The sequence below is a fragment of the Diceros bicornis genome, chromosome 24 (assembly GCF_020826845.1).
Source record: "Diceros bicornis minor isolate mBicDic1 chromosome 24, mDicBic1.mat.cur, whole genome shotgun sequence".
Taxonomy (NCBI): domain Eukaryota; kingdom Metazoa; phylum Chordata; class Mammalia; order Perissodactyla; family Rhinocerotidae; genus Diceros; species Diceros bicornis.
In genome coordinates this window covers 48504536-48527403 of record NC_080763.1, presented here as the reverse complement: position 1 = coordinate 48527403, position 22868 = coordinate 48504536, and the positions used below count along the sequence as shown (strand labels likewise).

The following is a 22868-nucleotide window of genomic DNA, read 5'->3' as shown; positions in this document are numbered from 1 at the left end:
TGGTGCTTCAGACAACCGTGCTTCATTTCATTACCAAAGATACGTCTAAATGCATTTAGGACCGGAATTCGTAGCTGCCGGCATCTTTTTCAAATAGATGGAGCTACATTCAAAAGTCAGACCATTATATAATTTGTGAAGATTAAACAGTAAGTTATTTTTGTCATTTCTTCTAGCTTACTTACAAGGTGAATTAATGAGCAGTCTCTCCAAATGAAGACATCACAACCTCATTCCTAACACAGAAAGTTATTTATTTCAAACACAGTTTCAGTGGATAAATAAGGAGGCTCATTCCTTCAACAGGGAACACATCCAGGAGAACAAGATACGCCTGAGTAAAAAACAGCTTCAGCACCAATTCAAGTAAACTCTTGAGCAACATCACCACATCGGATCCATCCACTTAACAGGTATGCTTTAAACCTTTTCTGTACAAAACCACAGTCAAAAGTATGTTTGTAGATAGCACTTTCCTATATGTTAATATTTTAAAGCCTCCTAAGAACTTTTAATAGCAAGTGTTAGTGTTATTTTCAGAAAATGTTCAGTCTGTAGATTATCTCTGACTTTGTATTATTTCATTTCTGCTTAGCTATTTAGTATCTTCAAAGCTTGGTTTTTGGCATTGACCTAGTTAGAAATTAAAAGACTTTAATCCATGTTCTAATCTTATTTTGACCTAGTATATCTAACCAGTGAAAAATTCATGCACTTTTTTGACAAAATTATTGTAAAGAAACAAATATTTGCTCATCAGAACCATAACATTTTATGCAAATAAACAAGTGAGAATGTTTCCATAGGCTAAAAATGCCACTTTTCGGCTGGATGAAATGGCCAAAATACAATTCCTACAAACCCACACAGTACCCTGACTCAGATGTAGTAACAAAGACTCTGCTTCGAGAATTAAAATGGCATCTAAAGGAGCGAGAGAGATTAATACAAGAGATTGAAAATGAACAAAAAGTGAAAAAAACAAGTGTGGATTACAACTGGCTGAGAAACTATCAGAATCCACACACAACCATCCCAGCTACTGAACAAAGACAACTTGAAGTTCTTTGCTCACAAGTTCAGCCTTGTCAAACCGGAACCATTCTCAGCAGGTAAAAATACTATGTTCTCTCCTTATGATATTTGCTACTGTCAAGTCTAAGCTCCTCATACATTTAAACGGGAAATTGTATTCTACCATACAAAAAAAATTTTTTTTTTGAGGAAGATTAGCCCTGAGCTAACATCTGTTGCCAATCCTCCTCCTTTTGCTGAGGAAGATTGGCCCTGGGCTAACATCCGTGCCCATCTTCCTCCACTTTATATGGGACGCCGCCACAGCACGGCTTCACAAGTGGTGCATCTGTCCGCACCTGGGATCCGAACCCAGGAACCCCGGGCCCGCCAAAGCTGAGTGCAGGAACTTAACCGCTATGCCACCTGGCCGGCCCCCGAATTCTTTAACCATATGTATCAAATACCCAGCAACCAAAATCCCTAAGGAAAGGCTGGACAAAAATATCTGTTGATATCTTACTGGCTAGGAAATGTTTTTAAACCACATTCAGAAGTTCTTTATTAGAAGCATAACTTTAAAGCAATGTGCAGATTACTCACAAGGTGGTTAACTACTATATGATTCCATTTTGTAAGCTGTACTTTGGAGATAAAAGGATATGACAAAAGAAATTTGCTGAATTGAATACTCATTACTGCTTTTCCTTTAGATTTCGAGAAGTTTTGGCAGAAAATGATGTACTGCCATGGGAAATAGTCTACATCTTCAAGCAAGTTCTGAAAGACTTCCTAAGTAGTACTGACAGAGGTGGCGCGCAGCAAGAGGACCTGGAAGAGTCTCGGACCACAGACTGCCCGGCTCGTTCTCCGAACCCAGGTGAAAGCCCCAAGAGTCCAGACAAAGAGGAAATACCCACCATTTCAAGTTACGTAGACAAAAACACAAAGAACAGGTTCCCAACATTCTCACACACAATATGGAACCTACCATACTATTACCCATCAAGTTAAGTTACTTATAACCAGAGGAATTTTTATGACCATCTTAGTATCAGAACTCTTCATATTAAGAATAAGAAAAAGTGATGTGACTTCATGTTTCTCTCTGTCGCAAGTTCAGAAGTTAGAATTCTCATGGATATAGCCTATGTTTTAAATAGTGTTCCTTTTTTAACCACTCTAAAAATGCAATGTTTTCATTGAAGAGTATGCTTTTAACTAAAATTTTTTGTAAATATTTTGAAAAAAATGTTTGAAGTATTTTCTTATACCTCAAACACATCTCACAGGAACTAAGGTATTTTATTTAATATGAAATTTGACAAATTCTGTGTGAAATTTAGACATTAACCTTGACTTTTATTCTAAAAGGAAGCTAATTATAAAATAAAACAAATGATTAATGTGAATCTTATCTTTACAACATAACATGAATCGTCTCCGGATCAGTCAATCTCAGTGTGGGAAGGGGAAGACAGCAGCAAAGGAGGAAATAATGTACAGTTTGAAAATAAAGTTGTGTTTCATCCCAACACTCAGATTCATTTTTAATCTCAATCAAAAATAAGGCAAAGTATAAAAAACACAGCTCTATATTATATCAGTAAAAAGAAATGGACTGGTTTAACATTAGTAGCTACTACTCAAAAAAAAAAAAAAAACCGGGGCAGACACATAATTTAAACCGATACTATGTTCATTTAAAATAGCAAAATATTTAATATATAAAATTCAACATTTCATAATTTCATTAAAGTAGGAAACTATTCATTAGTCAGATTTATTTTTATGATAAAGTGCTAGAATCTTTACCATTCTTAAAGGTAAGTCCAAGGAATCTAATGTCTATAACTTTATATTTGGAGATTTTTTGGTTTCTTTTCTTCATGTAAAAAGAAAAAAGAAATTCAAGATTGGAACTAAGTATACAGTCCAAAAAAAAAACCTTCTCACTCATTTTTCCCTGCTCTCTTGGCCAACTTCTACCCCATTCTGAATTGGCCTCAATTTGGTCTTAAATCCTAACCATGTAATAAATGGTGTCAATCTGACCAGGGTTTAATAAGACAAGGTAAATGTTAACACAGCCCTAAGTGGATCTAAAATAAAAATCTCTCTCATTCCTGTTCCCTTTTTGTTCAGTTTTCATGACATAACTATCTATGGGCTTCTTCAATCACTGTAAGATTTCTTAGAGGGAAACTATTTGTGGGAGAGATAAATGTCCCCAAAAGTACATAATTGCTTATTGTTCAGTGAGTATAAAAAGTAGCAAACAAGAATTTCAATATTATTGCCTTAATGGTGAGAACAAAATTTTGTTTTAAACAGAACTTAGAGTTTGTCTATGAAATCCAGCACTAGAACTGGCAACCTCACCATGTATATCAGGAAACATACACCATGAAGAAACCCAAAACATTTCATTCTTCCTCCAAGGCACCTCAAATAGCTACTGAACAAAAGAAATGACTCAGCCCGCAGCACTTTCAAGAGAGGGCCATCCTCCCGGTTCAGATGGAAGATAATTTTTTTAAATAAAACTCCTATCAAAAAGTTTTCAGTGACTCAAGAAGCTATAGACAGCTATGTCATTCCACTAGTCCAGGATGAAAATGAATCCTATGCCACTCTAAGTCACCCAGAATGCAGTTAATCAATTCTACAACCAGACTTGAAAGGGAGTGGAAAAATACAGAGTTTTGGTATTCCTTCTGAGTTCTACCTCTCACTTTGTTTTCGGCAATAACCTATAACCATGTTTCCTGGGACAGTACTGGTGTATGTAACTTAAAACTATAATTGTTTCTAGAAAATCTACTCTACAAATCAAATGGAACTTCTGACACAAATAACTTCCTGAATATTAGGAGATACACACTTCTATACATGGGCTGTTTATAGTACCTACGGTTGGTAAAGGAATGAGGGTTAAAAATAAAAGGGGGGATGCAGACGGAGGAGAGGACTACTAGGAAAGCTTCAGCTATGCTGTATAAAGAGAAAGCAGTATTGGCACAGTAGCTAAACGCTTCAGCTAGGAAAGAGTAAAGATTAAATATACTAATCCATGTAAAAGTATTCTGCATACCTGACACATCGTAAGCTCTCAAAAGTTAGCATTATTCACCAGCCCAAACCATTTAATAATATGAAAGTCATTCTTCTACATCCCAGCACTGTGCTAAGCACTGTATGTATATACTCACTTAATCCTAACCTTCCAAGTAGGTGATATTATTCCCATTTGACAGATGAGCAAATAGCCTGAGACCTGTTCAATGCCTTGCCCAACATCACAAAGACAGTAAACAGCAGAGCTGGGATTCACATCAGTCTGTCAGGCCCCTGCACTGCCTCCAGCCCCAACTTACCCTCTGAGCTCCAAATGCAGAAAGCCAACAGCCTACCTGACACCCCCTCTTCAATGCCCACAAGCAACTTAAAATCAACATACTCAAAACCAAAGTCACAGAGGTCTGTTTTGTAAAAGGATAAATAAAAATCAAGAAAGGAATCAACACACACACGCAAACTAAAAGCATTGAACTCTTCAAACACTTCAACTGGCGTTTTCTATCTCAGTTAATGACAACACTACCAATTCTACAAGCCTCAGAATATTCTGGTCCCTTCCAGATGGTGGAGATGCCAAAAACATCACCCAACAAATAAAACTTGGGGCATGTGACAGTGCTTTAGAGGAGGAAAAAAAGTTGAAATAGACTAGAGAGACTGGGAAAGAAGGTGGCAGGAAGACTTCTGCAGCCATGGAGGTCACAGGAAACTTCTCTAAGGAGTAAGCATTTGCACAGGGCCCCAAAACAAAGAAAGGAGCCTGTCACGGGAAGAAATAGGGCAGAGGGAGTGGAGAAGAGGGCAGGCACTCCAAGCAGAAGAAAGAGTAGATGTGGAAGCCCCAAGGGGAAAATGAGTTTGGTATCTTCAAGACACCGGAAAAATGCCAATGTGACCAGAGTACAGCATAAGAGAGCAGCAGATTAGTCAGGTGCCAGATGGAGGAACGCTCCGTAAGCCACGACAGTCTACATTTCGTTCTAACAGCAATCTATCCCACAAAAGTCGCACGTGTGCTCAAAGAACCTTAGGTGTGAATCTTTACTCAAGAATTTGTTCACTCAACAAATATTAACTGAGCATCTACCTCTCACACCAGGTATTCTTCTAGGTGCTAGAATAAATTATTGGGGACAAGGATGAGAAGCCAGGAGATTAAAAATAGAAGGCTTCTGTGGTAATCCAGGCAAGAGATGAAGGTGGTTTATTTAGTCCAGGGTGGTGATAGTATAAACAGTGAGATACACTCTTCTGGAAATATTTTATGGTACAGATGTGAGGATATTCTGATTTCTATTGGATTGACTGTATACACTGACACATAGGGAAATCAGCCATGGTCAGAGGAATAAGGCAGATTTTACGATTCAATCAAGGCAGGAGTGGATAAGGAAGCAACTCTCGTTTCCAGAATAAGGACCCGGCACATTGTAAGCTCTCAATAATGGAGCCTACTAAGGCAGTTCATTCATACACACAACCATCTGAGTTCCTACTACATGCCAGGTGCTGCACTAAGAGGTGGAAATTCTGTGATAATAAATCTGAATACCCTCAAGCAGTTCCTATGTGGGGAAAACAACACAAAACAACTCCACACAAGTACTAAAAGATGACATACAGGACACTACGCAAACAGTGCTTTACTTAAAGTGGGCTGGCTACTTAAAGCCAGTGCTGGGTTTTCCTCTAACCCTTCTAGCTGTCCCTTGTCAGTCTCCTTTGCTCATTCCACCTTATCAACCCCTAAACGTCCAAGTGCTGCAGGCCTGGGTCCTTGGACCCAGAGAGCTCTGCCCCCACCCACTAGGATCTATCACCCAGAGTCTGGTGATCTCCTTTCACTGGTCTCAAAGCCTTAAATTCCCAAACATTTAGGCTCCAGCCAGACTTCTTTCCTCAACTCCAGACTGCCTACAGTTACTGCTGTCTCACAGAAATTTCATAGTTAACATGTTCAAAACCAAACTTGTGGTATTCCCTCACAAACCAGTTCTTCCTGCAGTCTTGCCTTTCTCAGTTGATGGTAACACCTTCCAGTTGCTCAGCCAGAAACTCCGGTGTCATCCACGATTGCTTTCCCGCTCATATTCCATATCTGATCCAGCTACAAAGTCCTTGACTCTATCTTAGAAATATATCCTGAATTGCACCACTGCTTACCACTCCACTACTACCATCCTGGTCTAAGCCACTGTCCTACCTCTTGCGTGCATGATGTATTAGTAACGGTTCTCCAGAGAAACAGAACCAACAGGATGTGTACAGAGAGAGAAAGAGAGATTAACTTTAAGGAATTAGCTCATGCAATTATAGAGATGCAAATCCAAAGTCTGCAGAGTAGGCCAGCAGGTGGAGACCCAGGGAAGAGTTGCAGTCCAAGTCTAAAGGCAGTCAGCAGGCAGAATTCCTTCTTGCTCAGGGGAGGCTGGTCTTTGTTCTATTCTTCAACTGATTGCATTAGGCCCACCCACATTATGGAGGGCAATCTGCTTTACTCACAATCCACCAATTTAAATGTTAATCTCATCCAAAAAAATACCTTCACAGAAACATCCAGAATAATGTTTGATCAAATATCTGGACACTATGGTGCAACCAAGGTGACACATAAATTTGGTATCACAGATGTTATCAGTAGACTCTTCCCTGATCTCCCTGTTTCTGCCCTGGGCCCCCTTCAATCCATGCAATGCAGCAGTGATCCTGTTAGAGCCAGAAGTCACATCATATCACAGCTCTGCTCAAAACCCAAAAGTGCCCTCCAATGGCTCCCCAGCTGCCTCAGACAAAGCAGCAGAGTTCTCAGTAAGCTGTAAGAGAGAACTCTTGATCCAGCTCCCTGTTACCTCCCTGACCTCATCTACTATCCCCCTCTTAATCACTCTACTCCAGCTGCATGTAGTAGACATAGAAGAGATACACAAATACTTTAATTAATGGGAAAATAACCTAATAAAAATAAAAAACATGGACTTTGTGGGTGAATAGAAAATAGGAATCCTTGGAGGGTAACACAAGCATACACTAACATCTAGCCAGCGCCAAAATACTGAAAGGCAACAAGGAAAAACTAATACGCTTTGTAGTCAAACACATCCATTTTACAACCTAATAGGTAGATATGTAGACTGGCGTAAGTTTCTCAACTTATCTGATCCCTGATTCCTTCAGCTATAAAATGGGACTTCCCGTCTGTCCGAGGACTGAGACCGCTTGTACTGCCCATGTCACCTGACACAACGCCCAACACAGTAGGCATTCTCCTTACAGAACAACTCACCACGAAGGAAAAGGGAGACTCAGAAGAAAGGTACTGGGTAAAGTGCCAGCAGACAATGGCTGTCTGAAAGCTTTCTGTGTGAAGTTTCTCTGGGACAAAGTACACTGTCAGGTGTTGGAGAATCAAAGACACAAAAATGAGAACTAAGCAAGACCGTCAGGAGCCAGTTCACATGAGCTGTGAAGACAGAGGAAAGTCCACGCTGAAGCTCAAAGAAACACTGGGCAGAGGACAGTAGGAGCACTACAAGGCTCCCAGCCACAATCAGAGGATGGCATTCCAAAGGAAACCTTCACTGAAGGAAACTGCTCAAAATGGCCTAACAGCCACTAACTTTTTCTTTATCATATGCTAAGGTGAAGAAACAGGAATGTAAAGATAAAGGAAAGCATTCTCCACAATCAAACAATACCTCACGGAAAACAAGAAAGGAAGAAATCCATAATATCATTGAAAATACAATTTATAAACCATTCAACTACTCACACACTTCACCGATCCCTCCCAACTCCCCACACAGTGGGCCCTCTGTATCCGCAGCTTCTGCATCCACAGATTCAACTAACCGTGAATCCCGCTATGTTTACAAGATCCGAGGCTGCAGAACCTGTGGATCCTGAGGGACGACTGTACTCTCCAGCTTCTCACAACAGGAACTCAAGCAGTGCTTTTTTCCATAAAGAAACTCACCCTATGATCCTGTACTCAACACACAAACACATGTCCATCACACAGAATTCTTATCTGAACTACCCATGATACAGTCTGGTATTTTCTCTCTCTCTTCTTTTTTTAACGCAGGTGGTCACTACTCATGCGACTCATTAGGCCAATTTAACAACATTCTCACAGACTGGATTCCAGTGACTCAATGCAAGCTCATCTTACCACCTGACTGACTGTCCCTCCCAAATACGTTTTCACTAGGTTATATCCTATGCTTATAAAGCCTGCCTTCCCCTATGCCAAATGTTTTCTCACCAACCTCAAAACCCCACCCAAAACTCTCCTTTACAGGAAAGACATCATTTAACAAGTATCTGAGGCTCTGCTGTGTGCCGGGCACTGTGGTTGAGACCGCTTCACAGTCAGCTCACTCTAAATCTGAATCCAGCTCTACCACTGTATTAGTTTCCTGTTGCTGCCACAGCAAATTACAAGTTTACCAGTTTAAAACAACACAAATTTGTTATCTCACAGTTTCTTTAAATCAGAAGTCCAGATGGACTCAACTGGGTCCTCTGCTTAGGTCTCCACAAGGCCAAAATCAAGGTGTTGGTAGAGCTGCCAGAAGCTCATTTAGGTTGTTGGCCAAATTCAGTTCCTTGAAGTTGTAGGACTGAAGTCCCCATTTCCTTGCTGGCTGTCAGCCGGGATCCAATCTTTGCTCTTAGCTGTCCACATTCCCTCTCATGCTTTCCATGTGGCCCCCTCTAACAATGACCTATCAAGTCCCTCTCATGTTTCAAATCCCTGACTCCAGTCAGAGAAGATCTCTACTTTTAAGGGCTCATGTTAATAGATTAGATAATCCAGGTAATTTCCCTATTTTAGGATCTGTAACCTTAATTACATCTGCAAAATCCGTTTCGCCACATAACGTAATATATTCAAAGGTTCCAGTGGCCATCTTGGGGGGGTGGGGTCATTCTACCTACCGTGACCATTTATTACAGGAAATTGGGCAAGTCACTTTACCACCCAAGTCTGTTTCCTCATCTATGAAATCAAGATAATGCCATTAACCTCAAACGGTTGTTTCATGGATTAAATTACATAGCAAAACAGTCATGCATCTCATAACGATGGGGATATATTCTGAGAAATGCTTTGCCAGGCAATTTTGTCCTTGTGCGAACATCACAGAGTATACTTACACAAACCTGGATGGTATAGCCTACTACACACCTAGGCTATGTGGTACTAATCTTATGGGACCACCATCATATATGTGGTCTGTCGTTGACCAAAACATCGTTATGTGGGGCATGACTGTATTTAACTGAGTGCCTACTACATGCTAGAACCTCTGACATTAGATATGCAGGTGTTAAGGGCCCAGGAAGGCACTTCCAAAAGAATTACTAATCACAGACTCACAGATAGGCAAACGTCAACATTGTTTGCCTGCCACTAGTTAAGTACAGAAGTTGAAATGTTTACGGCAATTTTACAAAGAAATTTTGCATATGTTGATTGTAATAATTTTAAAAATGAGGCTTGTATTTTGTCTTTTTTCATTTCATTACTCTGAAAATTCATTTTTATTGATTTTACAAAAGTCTCAGTCCATGAAGGACTGGAAATTTTAAAAACTGGTCCTTAGTAGTTAAAAAGACATTTAAATCTATACTTTTCGTTTCTGACAAGGTCAATAAAAATTTACTTCCAATACCACAATGAGTTATTTAAAAGCAATACTGTTCTGCCCGTTAAGTCTAGGGAGCAAGAAGGTAAGGAGGGGAGGTGGCCACGGCATCATTCACCAGCGTAATTCAAGGAAACAGTGTGCAAAAACACGAACAAAACAGCCACTCTGAAGCTACACAAGGGTCTCTTTGTCCCTTCCCTGCCTCCAAGAAACAAATTTACCAAAGATCCCAAGTTGCACTTGACGCTACAAAGGCTAGAAATAGCCCAAGAAAATTTGACCCATACTCTGAGCCTATCCACTAGATCAGATGGGGCCAACAAACAAGGGTAACTTTAAAAAATTAAAAATCAAAAGCCGCCCTCTCGAATGTAAAGGGTGTTGAACGTGGGGGGAGGGGGACCAAGCAGTGATGGAGATACTCCAGGTTGGGGGTACTTCCACAGGGGCCTGCTGTAAAGAGGCAGCAGGTGTTTCTACTCATCAGATCTAGGTCTCCTAAAAACAAAATGCGTCCTCTCCCCTTTTCATTTCCACCAAATCATGTGAACAGATTAACTGACAGCAGCTACTTAAGACAAAGAATAGTGGCAGGAGAAACACTAAGAAAAGTGAACAAAGGTCCAGCCTTCGTCCTCCTGGGTATCTACTCAAAGGAGTTGGAAACTTTCGACCCCACAAAAACCTGTACAGGAATGTTTACAACAGCTTTATTCATAATTGCCAAAACTTGGAAGCCAGCAAGATATCCTTCAGTAAGTCAATGGACAAATAGAACATGGTATACCCAAACACTGGAATAGTATTCAGCATTAAAAAGAAATGAGTTATCAAGCCCTGACACTGGAATAGTATTCAGCACTAAAAAGAAATGAGTTATCAAGCCCTGAAAAGACATGGAGGAACCTTAACCGCATTCTGGAAAACGCAAAACTATAGAGATAAAAAGATCAGTAGGTGCCAGGAGGTTTGGGGAAGAAACAGATGAAGAGGCAGAACACAGAGTACTTTTAGGGCAGTGAAACTACTCTGTGTGATACTAATGGTGGATACAGGTCATTACACATTTGTCCAAACCCACAGACGGTACAACACCAAGAATGAACTCTCGTCTCAACCACGGACTTCAGTTAATAATGCAGCCATATGGGTTCATCAGTTGTAAGAAGAATACTACACTAAAGCGAGGTATTGACAGTAGGAGAAACGGGTGGGGGGGGGAGGTACATGGGACTCGATACTTTCTGCTCAATTTTTCTGTAAACTTAACTCTGCTCTAAAATCTATTAATAAAAAACTTAAAAACGGAATCAAGCTCTAGAGTGGCTCCGCTCCTGACAGGGAGAAGTTAACTGGTCCAGGTCACCAGATGGGGCTCATTTGGTGGTCACGGCTTGGGGACGGCGGGGCATCCCCAAAGCGGCCGCAACCAGGGATGTCACGCGGGGCCTCAGGGCGGCCCAGGCCCCGCACCTGCTCCCGGCCTCGCCCCCACCTCCTACCTCCCAGACGCCGCCCGCTGGGCCTAGGCCTGAGCCTGAGCCGGGGTCTGGGCCTGGGCCTGAGCCTGCCGGGACCGGGACCGCAGGGTGGCCCAATCCTCATGGCCCAAGCCCCGCACCTGCCCCCGGCCTCGCCCTCGCCCCCGCCTCCTACCTCCCAGACGCCGCCCGCTGGTCCTGGGCCTGAGCCGGGGCCGGGACCGCAGGGTGGCCCAATCCTCATGGCCCAGGCCCCGCACCTGCCCCCGGCCTCGCCCCGGCCTCCCACCTCCCGCACGCCGCCCACTGGGACTGGGCCTGAGCCGGGGCTGGGACCGCAGGGTGGCCCAGTCCTCATGGCCCAAGCCCCGCACCTGCCCCCGGCCTCGCCCTCGCCTCCGCCTCCTACCTCCCGGACGCTGCCCGCTGGGCCTGGGCCTGGGCCTGAGCCGGGGCCGGGACGGCAGGGCGCGCACCGGGTGCCGCGTCCCGGCGCTGCGCCTCGTCCCTGGCCGCCTCGGCTGGGAAGGCGGGCGGCGAGCCCAGCAGCTCCACATTGGCCACGGTCTTGCCGATGGTGAACCAGTCGTTGATCTGGTCGACAGTCAGTTTGCGCAGCATGTTCTCAGCCCTGCGTCGGCGCCGCCTCAACCGCCCTCGAAGCGGCGGGAACAGGCGACGGCGGGAACGCGACGGCGTGACGTGCGACTGCGTGCCTGTGGCCCCGCCCTGTCCCGGCCCAGGCCCTCCAATCAGAGCGCCCCACCGGCCCGCGCAGCCTGGCGTCGTACCGCCGGCCCCGCCCCTCCGCGCTAGGCCTGCTGGGAGCGCGGGCTGCGCCACCGTTGTGGCGAGGTGTGTCTGTGGTGGTCGTGCTGTCGTGGGCAGAGCCTGAGCTCTATCCCCCATCCCTGGTCAACGAAATGAGACCCTCAGAGCTCCCGGCTCTCTGGGGTCAAGGCCAGGGCATCAGTGTACCCGGATGTGCAAGAGTACAGCTTCGAGTCTCTCGACGCTCTTCTGAGCGCTACTACATCTGAGGCCTGGTGCTTCAGTCGACAAGGGACAGACATTTACAGAGCACCTGCTGTGTGCCCGGTGCAGTGCAGGGCAGCTGGGGTAGTGGTGACGGCCCTCAGAGTGGGAGATGGAAGGCAGATGAGAAGAGGGATTTGAGTTTGTATTGGCGGGGTAAACGACTGGCTGCTGGACTGGGACACCTTGCACCTAATTTGGGGGAGAAGAGCCAGAACGTCAGGGAAGGCTTCTTGGAGAAAATCGCACCTGAGTGGACACCTGCAGGATAAGCAGCCCAGTGAAGGAGGACTCGGAGGGAGTCACGGGAAGGTGGTCTGCAGGTGCAAGCGGCCCTAATGCCTGAGTTGAGGGCCTGGAGAGGTTCTGCGAGAACAGAAAACTAAACTGAATTCGTCTTCCTCCTTCCTAAACCTTCATCTCGGGTGCAGTATCCTGCACACGGCTAGACAGAAACAGGCGGCTAGAGGTGCAGATTTAGAGGTCATCAGCAAATGGATGGTGGTTCAAACCCTGAGAGCGACTGAAATGGTCCAGGCCAAGCTCTAGAAGAGTGAAGGTGGAGGACAGAACCCTAGGAAACAGCCTGAAAGAAAGGACGGAGGGAAACAATTCAGCAAGGTATACAAAGGAAGGCAGGTGACAGGGAGAATCAGAAGAGTGACATGGCTGCTCACCCACCATCATGCCCGCAGTGCCCAGTGCAGCGTCTGGTACAGTGTGGGCTCCCTGGAAAGAGCGGTGTGAAAGAACGCAAAGAGGGCATCAGGAGCGTGTCAGTGACCAACGGTGTGAAGTCCAACCAGTTAAGGACTGGAAAATGCCCAGAGGGTGGCAAATAAGAGGTCAGCTTGAGAACAGTGCAAGCAGAAATCAGACCAGGTGGGGGTTGAACTATTGGTGTCTCAGAAAAAAATGAGCCCAGTGGGGTACTGAGCCGGGTGTCCCAGGTCCAAATCTTGTCCACACCAGTGATTTATATTATGAGCTCTGGGCCTCATATTCTGACTTTTCCAAATACTGCAGCCTCCAAAAAGTGCCCCTCACACACACATTTTTTGGCAGGGAAAAAGAACCTTTTTTTCAATAAATAACAAAAAATGTAATCATACAGTCATTGAGATTCTTAGTATGTCATTGAGCATTGATTGGAAAATGTTGCAACTTCATACATCATGTGAACACTAGCACGTGTTCTTAATTTCACAAAATATATTGAAACCACTTCACACAACTCTGGAACTCATGTTTGTGTTTCCTGATACGTTACTGTTCCCACATGCTATCATCCTTTGTTGATGTCACAATAAATATGTGTTTAGGTGGAAGTTGCTCTTTTTCTGAAGATGGTTCCTCTCCTGCACATATTTTCTGGAGGGCTTTTTCTATGTTCTTTGATCCTTTGGGGTTACTATCTCTCTCAGTCCTCTTGAGTTTTGAGTTTTTAACTGTAGTTTGAGGACACTGTCTTGATGCTTTTTCAGTTTTGAAATTTGTTCTCACTAATTGCCATTTTCCTGACAAAACGTTAGATAACATTCTGTGTCACTGAATGGCTTTGCCCCCCTTCATGTGATTCAGTAGCTCCTGATGCTCCATGCTCACTTGGGCCAGCTCATCCTGCATTCCTGTTTGAAGAGACAGCTTGACAGTTCTTAATAGGCTTGTAAACATCTAGGCCAGAGCATGTGGGAAGGCCACCGAAGGCCTCATGGGCCTTGGTGGAGATTTTGCATATTTGCATTCCCAGAGCAGCTTGAGCTACAGAGCCAAAGAGAAAGCAAACAGCTGAGAGCAATTAAAAATGATGTTGATGCCTTTAAGCAGCACTCTTGATAAAGCAGGAGAAGCCATGCACAAAGTACCTTCTTGTCTTCGCTGACCCTCTCTCCCACAAAATGCAGTATTCTGCACTTTGCGTAAATCTGCTGTGGTGGCCCTTTCTTTAAACATTTTGTTTTCTTTGAAGATGTGTTTTTCATAGGGTATTTTGGATTTGCAACTGAAGACATTAAAATTCTGTTGATCTCAAGTTGTGTTTGAAGTTTAAAAGCTTTGTCCTGAAATAGCTTATAATGATGCTCTTAAGTTTTTCCTAAATGCTTGCTATTGTCCTCAGCAGTTTTCTAACTCGTTATAAGTCTGAAACATTCTTTTTCTAAGACAGTGGTTCTCAAACCCAGTCCTTATCTCAGGGCCCCTTTACACTCTTAAAAATTATTGGAGACCCTAAAGAGCTTTTGTTTGTGTGGGTTATATCTACTTTATTAGGGATTACTACTGAGACATATTTTGTTTACTTATGAATTCATTTTAAAATAACAATAATAAAACCATTTGATGTTAAAGAGAATATTTTTATGAAAAGTTACTATGTTTACTCTCCCAAATTTTTGCGTGTGAAATGAGTGACACTTTTACATTTTCGCAGATCTCTTAACGTCTGCCTTCATGGAAGGCAGCTAGATTCTCATATCTGTTTCTATATTCATTCTGTTGTGACATCACAAGTCAGCCTCTGGAAAACTCCACTGTACACCTGTGAGAGAATTCTAGTGAAAAAGATAAATAACATCTTACCATTATTATGAAAATAGTTTTGAGCCCCAGCGGGCCTTGCAAACCCACAAACCACACTTTGAGAAGCACTACCCTAAAATGGCAAGCTTTTCAAGTTGTGCCTACAGCTTCATTTGATCCTAAGCTTTTTTCCCTTCCGAACAGGACCATATTTGGTGCTCTTCCTTCTGGCATGCCCCCTCCTTCCACCTGAGCTCACTTTCTTTCTGCCTGAATAATGAACGCTGAATTTTTTTTAACTGTAGATCTGCTGGTAATTATTCTCTCAGTCTTAGGTTATCTGAAATGTCTTTATTTCACCTTCTTTACTGAAGGCTAATTTCTGTATGCATAGATTTCTAGATTGGCAGTTATGTCAAGATTTTCTATTTGTCGTTAGTTTTCCATGGCTTTATTATGAGGTTTCAAGGTGTTGGTGTATTTTCCTTTATCTGCTTGCTTGGTTTCTATAAGGCTTTTTGAATCTTTGGTGTGATTTTTTTCCATCACTTTTGGAAAATTCTCAGTCAGCCATTATCTCTTCTAATATTTCTGCCCCATCTCTCTCTCATTTCCTTCTAAGCCTCCCATTACACATATGATGGACTTTCTTGCTGTATCCTCTCTCTCATCTCTTTTGTCTCTCTGTGCTTCTTCTAACCTATCTTCCAATTCAGTTATTCTTCAACTGTCTAATCTGCTGCTAAACCCATCCAATTTCTATTTAGCTGTTTTTCAAATCGGCTAAGTGGTTTTTTGTTTCGTTTTTTTACAATTTCCAGTTTTCTGCTGAAATGAGTCTTATTTTTTATTTCCTTGCACATAGTAAGCATGGTTATTTTTAAAGTCTGTGTCTTAGGTCCAGTGTCTGGAGCTCCTATGGAAGTCTTTATATTGTCTATTGAGTAGAATTACTATGCATAGAATAGATGGATAAAAATATGCAGAGCGAAAAGTTAAATCAAAGAGAAACGGCAAGAAAAGCACAGAGACGGGAGACTCGACTTCTCAGTCTGTAACATGGCAAGTAAAGACGGTCCCTTTTTCAGGTTGACCAACTCGTCCGCTTTGTCCAGGACCTTCAGGTTTCAGCGCTGAAACTCCCGCGTCCCGGACAAATCCGGACGATTAGTTACGGTATTATGACACACCCCCCCACGCCCCCTCCCCCGGCACTCCGCCCGCCTCGCCTCGCCGGCCGGCCTCCACACGGCCATCACCGGGGAGGCCGCTAGGGGCGCTGTGGTGCGCAAGCGTGGTCCGGGAGGCGCGCTGGTCTTGGGGCGCCGCCGCTCCTTTCGCCTTCCCGGCAGGCCCTGCGCGGCGCCTGCGCACTCGGTGACCTTCCCGAGTAGTTGGCCGTGCGGACTGGGGTGGCGTGAGCCGGCAGTCGTGCGCCGAGGTGAGTGCGAGGGCCCGGGCCAGGGCCAGCTGCGCAGCGCGGGGCAGCCGGGACGCTGGGGGCTGGGGCGGCGGGCGGCGGGGGCCGGGGGCGAGCTTGGCCCCCGCGAGGGTAGCCGGCGGCGGGCGGGAGCCTCCCCGGCCCTTCAGTGCTCCCTACTGACCTTGGGTCCGACCCCTCCCCCGCGTGTCTTTCTGCCGCGTCCCCGAACTGTGAAGGGAGGCGGTCCAGGGATCAGCTATCAGTGGGAAGTGGGAAGTCACGCCTAGGCCGCGTTAGCCTTTCTGCTTTGCGTTAGCGCGTCTCAACGCTCCTGCACCATTGTTCTCTGATGAGGGGCTGCTTTGGCTGTGAAGCTCAGCCTCCTGACCGAGGTTTCGCGGCCAGTTACTGATGGAGCCAGAGTCCAAACCAAGAATTCTCCCCCCACGCTTAGTACTTGATGTGCTTTGTACCTCAAGTTCCCTTGCAACACGCTTGTTCTCCAAGTTATGCTGTGCGTATGGCAAGGGCTTGGAAGAGGGGAAACGGGATCAGAGGGCATGACTGCGCTTGTATGGAGCTACGCCTGCGAATCCCCTACTGGAGCGTTCCCTATATCCAGTGTAAGGGCAGGTAATAGTTTGCTGTTAATGTATTGTGCCAAAACCTTTGCAGACTTACACGGAAACAGTGGGCACCCATTTGACTTTTGATAGGATGGGCCTTTGAAGGAACGGGGGCTATAAACCCCACACAGAGAGCTGGGAAATGTGGCTGGACAGAGGGAACTCAGGTGGAAGAAGTAGGGGGAATTTACTAAATATTGGGAACATGTCACTTGTCCAGCCAAATATGGCAACCTTGGCGCAAAGGAAAGTCGAGGGAAAAAGGGTATCTTCAAGACACTGTGTAGCAGTCCAGGATCCTTTTAGGTGAGGAAACAGGTGGGGCACTGGCGCCCTGAGCAAAATATCAAGATAACTGAAGTGTCTTGAGCCCCTTGTTAGCTTCTCTGCACCCTCCCTGTTGACTCTGCTCTTTTCCCTCTAGATCTTCCTCTGGCCTTGCTCTGATGCCCATACCTGACCTCACTGAGTGAGGGCATCTTCTTAGATCCTCCCTCTTAGAATCCCAGTAGGTCAGTACTATGGCCATCAGCTGGATATTTGTAGCGTTCTTTCTGCTGTTGATGTGATCATTTACTGACTTCTTACTCCACCTCAGGCACCAGGCTGGGTCCTTTATGTTTCCTCCTTGAATCCCATGGAGAGCCCCGTGAGGCAGGTGGAGGCACCCTTGTTTCACAGAAAGGGAAACCTCTGAAACGACAGCTTCGAGACTTGCCCACGGTTAAGGGCAGAACAGGCAGAGCTGCTGTTGGAACCCAGGATTCCCAGTGTAGGGGAGGAAGAGAATTCCTCTACCCATCTAGGTCCTTCTGGCCGATCTACAAATTAAATTGACATGAGACAGAATAACAGGAGAAAATCGAACGAAACTTTATAATGTGTATACATGGGAGAAACCCAGGAAAACTGAGCAACGCGCCAGAACGGCTGAGGTCACCGCCTTAAATACCATTTTTAGCTAAAGACAAAGGAGGGTGTTGGGGTAGTGTTTTGGGACTTCAAGGGGGAGGAAGGCAATTTACATGGAGAGGGGAATGCAAAGGGGCCAACTATAGACGATGTGACCTGAGAGACACATTTTACATTACATTACAGTGATCTTGTGGTATTAGCTCCTTCCTGGAACAGGCCCTTCTATTTTAAATCTTTTAGGCAGTTGAGGGAGGAGGTCAAAGTTTCTTTCAGGGTCTTCTGTTCTTAAGAATAATCGAGCCAAAAAGACACATTTTGGGGTGGCCAATTCTGATTCCCCCAAATCAGGCTTCCAGCCCTGTTGGTCGTCTGGACCACCTTCCTCCCCAGACATTGCTGGGTGCAGGGAGGGGAGGAGGCACTCAGTGCCTCTGAACTTTTCCCATCTGGGGCTTCCACAGGCCTCCTCTGGGTCCTGTTTGGTCCTCTCAGGCACCTTCTCAAGGCAGGCCTGTTGGTTTCTTGGAAACTTGTGCCCTGGCAGAGCATCCTGGGATAGTCTGAGGACAGGAAGTGTGAGGGCAGACGTGTCTACAAGAGGTTCCAGGAGGAAGACACAGCTGCATCCTTCAGGGTCACACTCGGGGGGCTTGCTAGCCTTCAGGACCGTGCCTCAGCCTGAGTAAGTTCTCTCCTGAGAAGAGCTGGAAGCCAGGCCTTGGAGCAGGGGCCTGGGTGACTCAAATCCAGCTGTGTGATCTCAGGCAACTTCCTCCAAGTACCCATCCCACCTTCTAGGGGTTGGGGAGTAGTGCAGGAAATAAGAATGCAAAGCACTTCATGAAGCTGTTAAATTTGCATGACATTCTTAGAATAAAAGCTGAACTTTTTACTGTGGCCTCCAGGCCCTAAATGAGCTGGCCTACCTTCCCTCCCATGGTCCAGCCATGGTGTTTTCTGTACCCAGCAGTCGATGTAGGACAGCAGACCCTGTGCATACTTGATGCAGAGGAACTTACCTCATCTTCTTAACAGCCGTTTGAGGTGGGTACTGTTTTTATCCCTGTTTCATAGAAGGGAGAACTGAGGCAGTTACGTTAGCTGGAAAATGGCAGGGCCAGGATTTGAGTCTGGGCAGCCACAGTGGCCTTCTTCCCATTCTTCCCCGCTCTCCGAGCTCATTCTGACCTCAGGGTCTTGGCACATAAGCTGCCTCTGACGAGGACACTTTTCTCCCAGATATCCTAGCTCCTGAAACAACGCTCAGCACCTAGTACACGCACGGTTCGCCTTTGCTGAATGAATAGTGATCCGCGAGCCAGGTTTCAGTAATGGGAGACCAGAGAAACTGAACGGAAGTAAAATTCTGTGTAGCCCAAGTAGCAGTGTGAAAAGAACAATAGATGAGGCTCTGCTGGGGAGGGCATGAGGCAGCCTTACAATTGAAGCCAAAGTAGCATTTTCAAGTAAAATGGAAAGTACTTAGATCTAGTTATTCCTGACAGTGATTTGGATGACTGTAGTTTAATAGACTACTTCAGGTGTTACAAAGCTTATTAAAATGAAAATGAGGGCATCTAATTTTAGAGTCTGCAGTAAATTATAAATGTAATCAAAAGCATTACTTTGAGACCTGCACATAAAAGTGAGCTGTGTCAGTTCAGAATTTGATGGCTTTTCCCAATCAAATCCAGTAATTAGTTAAATATTTTTATTCATTAAATAATTTGTCGTAATTGCAGCTCTTATGAAGTGACCATGTCGCCTTATGCTATCTACTTTGTATTTAGCAATGGACTTCAAAGACTGAGATACATGTAAAACATTGTGACTATTGTTATAAACGCTGTATTGTATCATTGAAAGTTGCTAAGAGAATAGAATTTAAAGTTCTCACCAAAAAAAAAAAAAATAAGATGTGAGGTGATAGATGTGTTAATTAACTAGATGGGGGAAATACTTTCACAATGTATGCATATATCAAGTCACCACCACAATGGACGTTTAAATATCTTACAATTTTATATGTCAGTTATACCTCAGTAAAGCTGAAATTACAAAATAAAAAGGACTGAGATACAGCTGATCAGCATGTGCCCAAGCCTGGGTGTTAGTCCCACAAGGAAATCACCTTGCCTTGGCCATGCTCTATTTCAGCTTTGAATGCCAACAGTTCTTAATATGACGATGCAGACGTACCAGTTTTTCAATTTAAAAGTTAAAAAAGTGGTGTGTGATTTTGGGCATAGTGTTAGTGGAGGTCAGCCATCAGAGAGGGGGAACATTTGAAGACAGTGCAGGACGGCACAGGCTGGGAGAGCTCTGGGGCTTGAGGAGTGAGGTGACTGAGCACAGAGGTGGCCACGGTCAGGGCGTTGAGGGGTGAGTGGAGCTTGAAGAGCTGCTGAGAGCAGCAGCTTCCATGCGGATGTAGGAATGGCTTCCGGGGAGCAGGTCTGGCATAAGAGCAGTTGTGGGGGTAGTTGTGGGAAGTAGGGTTGAACTTCATGAATAAATGGAGATCTCTTACCAGTTAGGTTTAAGACAATAGTCGTGTTAATATTTATCACTGTATTCCTTTTCAGATGCTTCAAAGCCTTATTAAAAATGTTTGGGTCCCCATGAAGCCCTACTATACCCAAGTTTACCAGGAGATTTGGGCAGGAATGGGGTTGATGGGCTTCATCGTTTATAAAATCAGGAGTGCTGGTAAGTTTCTATAATTATGTTTGATCCATTAGATGTCAGGAAGAAAATGATTTTCAAAAGGAATCACAATTCATATTGTAAAGGAACTATGCTTCTTAAGTGGAGTGAACATCAGAACCCTCAGTGGTCCTTTGTTAAAATGTGGGGAGTACATGCCAGCTATGAGACATTTGGGGACTATTGGGTAAATTTGAACAAGACCTTGATATCAGGGAATTGTGAATTTTCTTAGGTGTGACAGTGGTATTCTGAATGCATAAGGAGATGTCCTTAGTTTTAAGAGATGCAGGCTAAAATAATTAGGAGTGTCATGGTATAATGGTGTTTTCGTGTACCTTTTCCACTGTTCTGGATGTTTGAAATATTTGCCTCCTAAAAGTCGAGGCAAGGTAATCATTTGGCCCTTAGTGGGGCAGAGATGAGGCCCAGTCATGTATTGACAAGCGATTGGTTACAAAGAGGAGGAAAGGAGAAAGCTTTGAACTGAGACTGGAGTTTGGGATATGGTAGGATGTAAGAGCCCTGCAGATTCTGAAGGGCGGTTTACTGTTCATAGGACAGTTTTGGTAAATTGTATCACTTCTTGGCTATGAGACGCTATAGTAACTCCTATTTTCCAAGAGCTTCCTGTAACAGCTTCGCCTGACCTGTCAACCTTTCAGCCAAATGTTGATTTCGACAGGGAATTGACAAAAGGCATTTTTGTAAAGCATTGATATGACCAATTTTTCTTTTCTTTTATTTTAGATAAAAGAAGTAAAGCTTTGAAAGGTAAGATTTTTGCTTCTTAAAATGGGTGGGGAAGGAAAACCACCATCATTCCTTTCCAGGACAAGGTGTATCCGTGTTCTGAATTGAAGCCGACAAAGGGTTCAGTAAATGTATAAGATGCAGTGGGAATCCTTCAGAACATGATGTTTACTATGCCTGCTGGAAACAAGAATTCTGAAGTTCTCTTTCCTATAGTCTGAATGTTAAAAACCATTGCTCACCCCCTTGGGCCAAGTAAAACTACCTGGAGTAATGGAAAAATCAGAGGTAGCTGATGCCACCGATGAGGAAGCACAAGTTAGCTGTGCAAGGGTGCTGCCCTGTAAACTGTGTTTTGAGAGAAAGCACCACGTAAACTTAGGCCCTACTGCCAAACATTTCTTCACCGTGTCCCAAATGACAGTGAGACGGTAGTTATTTGAGGCCTACTGAAACCCAGGGCTGCTCAAGGCCTCAAGACACTCACCTGCTTCTTCCTCTCTGCCCCTGCAGGAGGGCTGCTGCGTGCACGTTTTGATAGACAAACCCATCAACACACTGGGTGTTCCATATAGGAGTAACTCTCTATACTTCTTCATAGTATTGGAGATTGTCCTGTGCACTTTCTGACTTGTTAATAGTTACATAAAAAATTATATTCTCCTTCTTCCTTTCTTCCTAAATTGTCTCTGTATTGTGCTTCTCTTTCAAAAGCTTCGAGTCCTGCGCCTAGTCATCATTAACCAGCTTTCCTGGAGTGCACATCAGATGGAATGTCAGTCTGTCTGTCAGTTTCAACAAACTGTGTTAGATGGGAATGTGGGACATGGCTGTACACTTGTAGAAGTGCTATTTCCTTTGTGGAGTGAATAAATGTACCTGTAAGATGCACCGCTGCCTGCTCTGGGGTTCCTCTCGCTCCCTGTGTGCCCGTCGTGCCCTGAGTGGATCGCTGTGGCACAGCAGGTGCAGCCAAGTCTCACTGAGCTGTCCATCCTTAGGAAACCTGAGGAACCGAAGAATAAATATCTCGATTGTCATAGGAGTTGGGGATCAGATCTAGGCACTCACACTGCTGACGTTCAATAAACATTTGTTAAACAGGTGATCCTGCTGCTTACTCTTGTGACCTCTGAGCCTCCATTTGCTCGTTTGGAAAATGGAGATGCTGCTGTTTAGTTCTAGCTTAGAGTTACTGTGAAGATCAGTAACAGAAGGTCTGGAAAAGCATTACGTAGACTGTGAAATGCTTCAGAAATAAGGCAGCAGTCGATCACATGCCAGGTGAAATGAGCTCTGGGAGAAGCCTTTATCAGGAGGTCACTTTTAAGACAAAGTACATAGTATAAAAACTCAACTGATAGTTCTGCTAGTTTGGCTAATATCAAATGAATACTGCATAATGTTTTTCTCCATATAAAGCAATTACCAAAACCCCTAGACGTGCATTTAAAAAAAGGATTCTAAGGCAGTAAGCGTGGGGTGGGAATGAGTCCAGTTTGAAATCTGGTACTCTGCAGGTTAGTGGGGGTCTGGCTGTGGAATAGAAATGACAGCCCAGATCCTGGTCTCTCTCCTTTTAAGACCAGAGGCCATCCCTGTTTTTGTGTGTCTCCAGCATGTAGTGTCGAGTCTGGCCCATGGTCAGTGCCCAACAAAT

General features: G+C 44.5%; 3 protein-coding genes across 3 annotated transcripts in view; 2 read left to right on the top strand and 1 right to left on the bottom strand.

Annotated features, from left to right (window-relative positions):
• The window catches only part of TDRD9 (tudor domain containing 9), a 121271-nt gene extending 109387 nt beyond the window's left edge, over positions 1 to 11884 (bottom strand). The window contains exon 1 of the mRNA XM_058567826.1: positions 11649 to 11884. Coding sequence (XP_058423809.1) covers positions 11649 to 11851 — 203 coding nt within the window. The 5' untranslated portion in view covers positions 11852 to 11884. The remainder of the gene's footprint in view (positions 1 to 11648) is intronic.
• Positions 814 to 2028, top strand: RD3L (RD3 like). The gene is made up of 2 exons (XM_058567825.1): positions 814 to 1112; positions 1728 to 2028. The coding sequence occupies exons 1-2, from the start codon at positions 814 to 816 to the stop codon at positions 2026 to 2028; spliced, it is 600 nt and encodes a 199-aa protein (XP_058423808.1).
• A 4258-nt stretch (positions 11885 to 16142) lies between the features above and the next one.
• On the top strand, positions 16143 to 22099 carry ATP5MJ (ATP synthase membrane subunit j). The gene is made up of 4 exons (XM_058567824.1): positions 16143 to 16226; positions 20335 to 20458; positions 21206 to 21229; positions 21923 to 22099. Exons 2-4 carry the CDS (start codon positions 20335 to 20337, stop codon positions 21949 to 21951), a joined length of 177 nt encoding a protein of 58 aa, XP_058423807.1. The 5' UTR covers positions 16143 to 16226; the 3' UTR covers positions 21952 to 22099.
• The last annotated feature ends 769 nt before the right edge of the window (positions 22100 to 22868 follow it).

Excerpts from the sequence above, each read along its gene's own strand:
- RD3L (XM_058567825.1), top strand. The coding sequence starts at position 814 with ATGCCACTTTTCGGCTGGATGAAATGGCCAAAATACAATTCCTACAAA. Across the intron at positions 1,113-1,727 it reads ACCGGAACCATTCTCAGCAG|ATTTCGAGAAGTTTTGGCAG; the intron begins GTAAAAATACTA and ends CTTTTCCTTTAG.
- ATP5MJ (XM_058567824.1), top strand. The coding sequence starts at position 20,335 with ATGCTTCAAAGCCTTATTAAAAATGTTTGGGTCCCCATGAAGCCCTAC. Across the intron at positions 20,459-21,205 it reads TTATAAAATCAGGAGTGCTG|ATAAAAGAAGTAAAGCTTTG; the intron begins GTAAGTTTCTAT and ends CTTTTATTTTAG. Across the intron at positions 21,230-21,922 it reads AAGAAGTAAAGCTTTGAAAG|CTTCGAGTCCTGCGCCTAGT; the intron begins GTAAGATTTTTG and ends CTCTTTCAAAAG.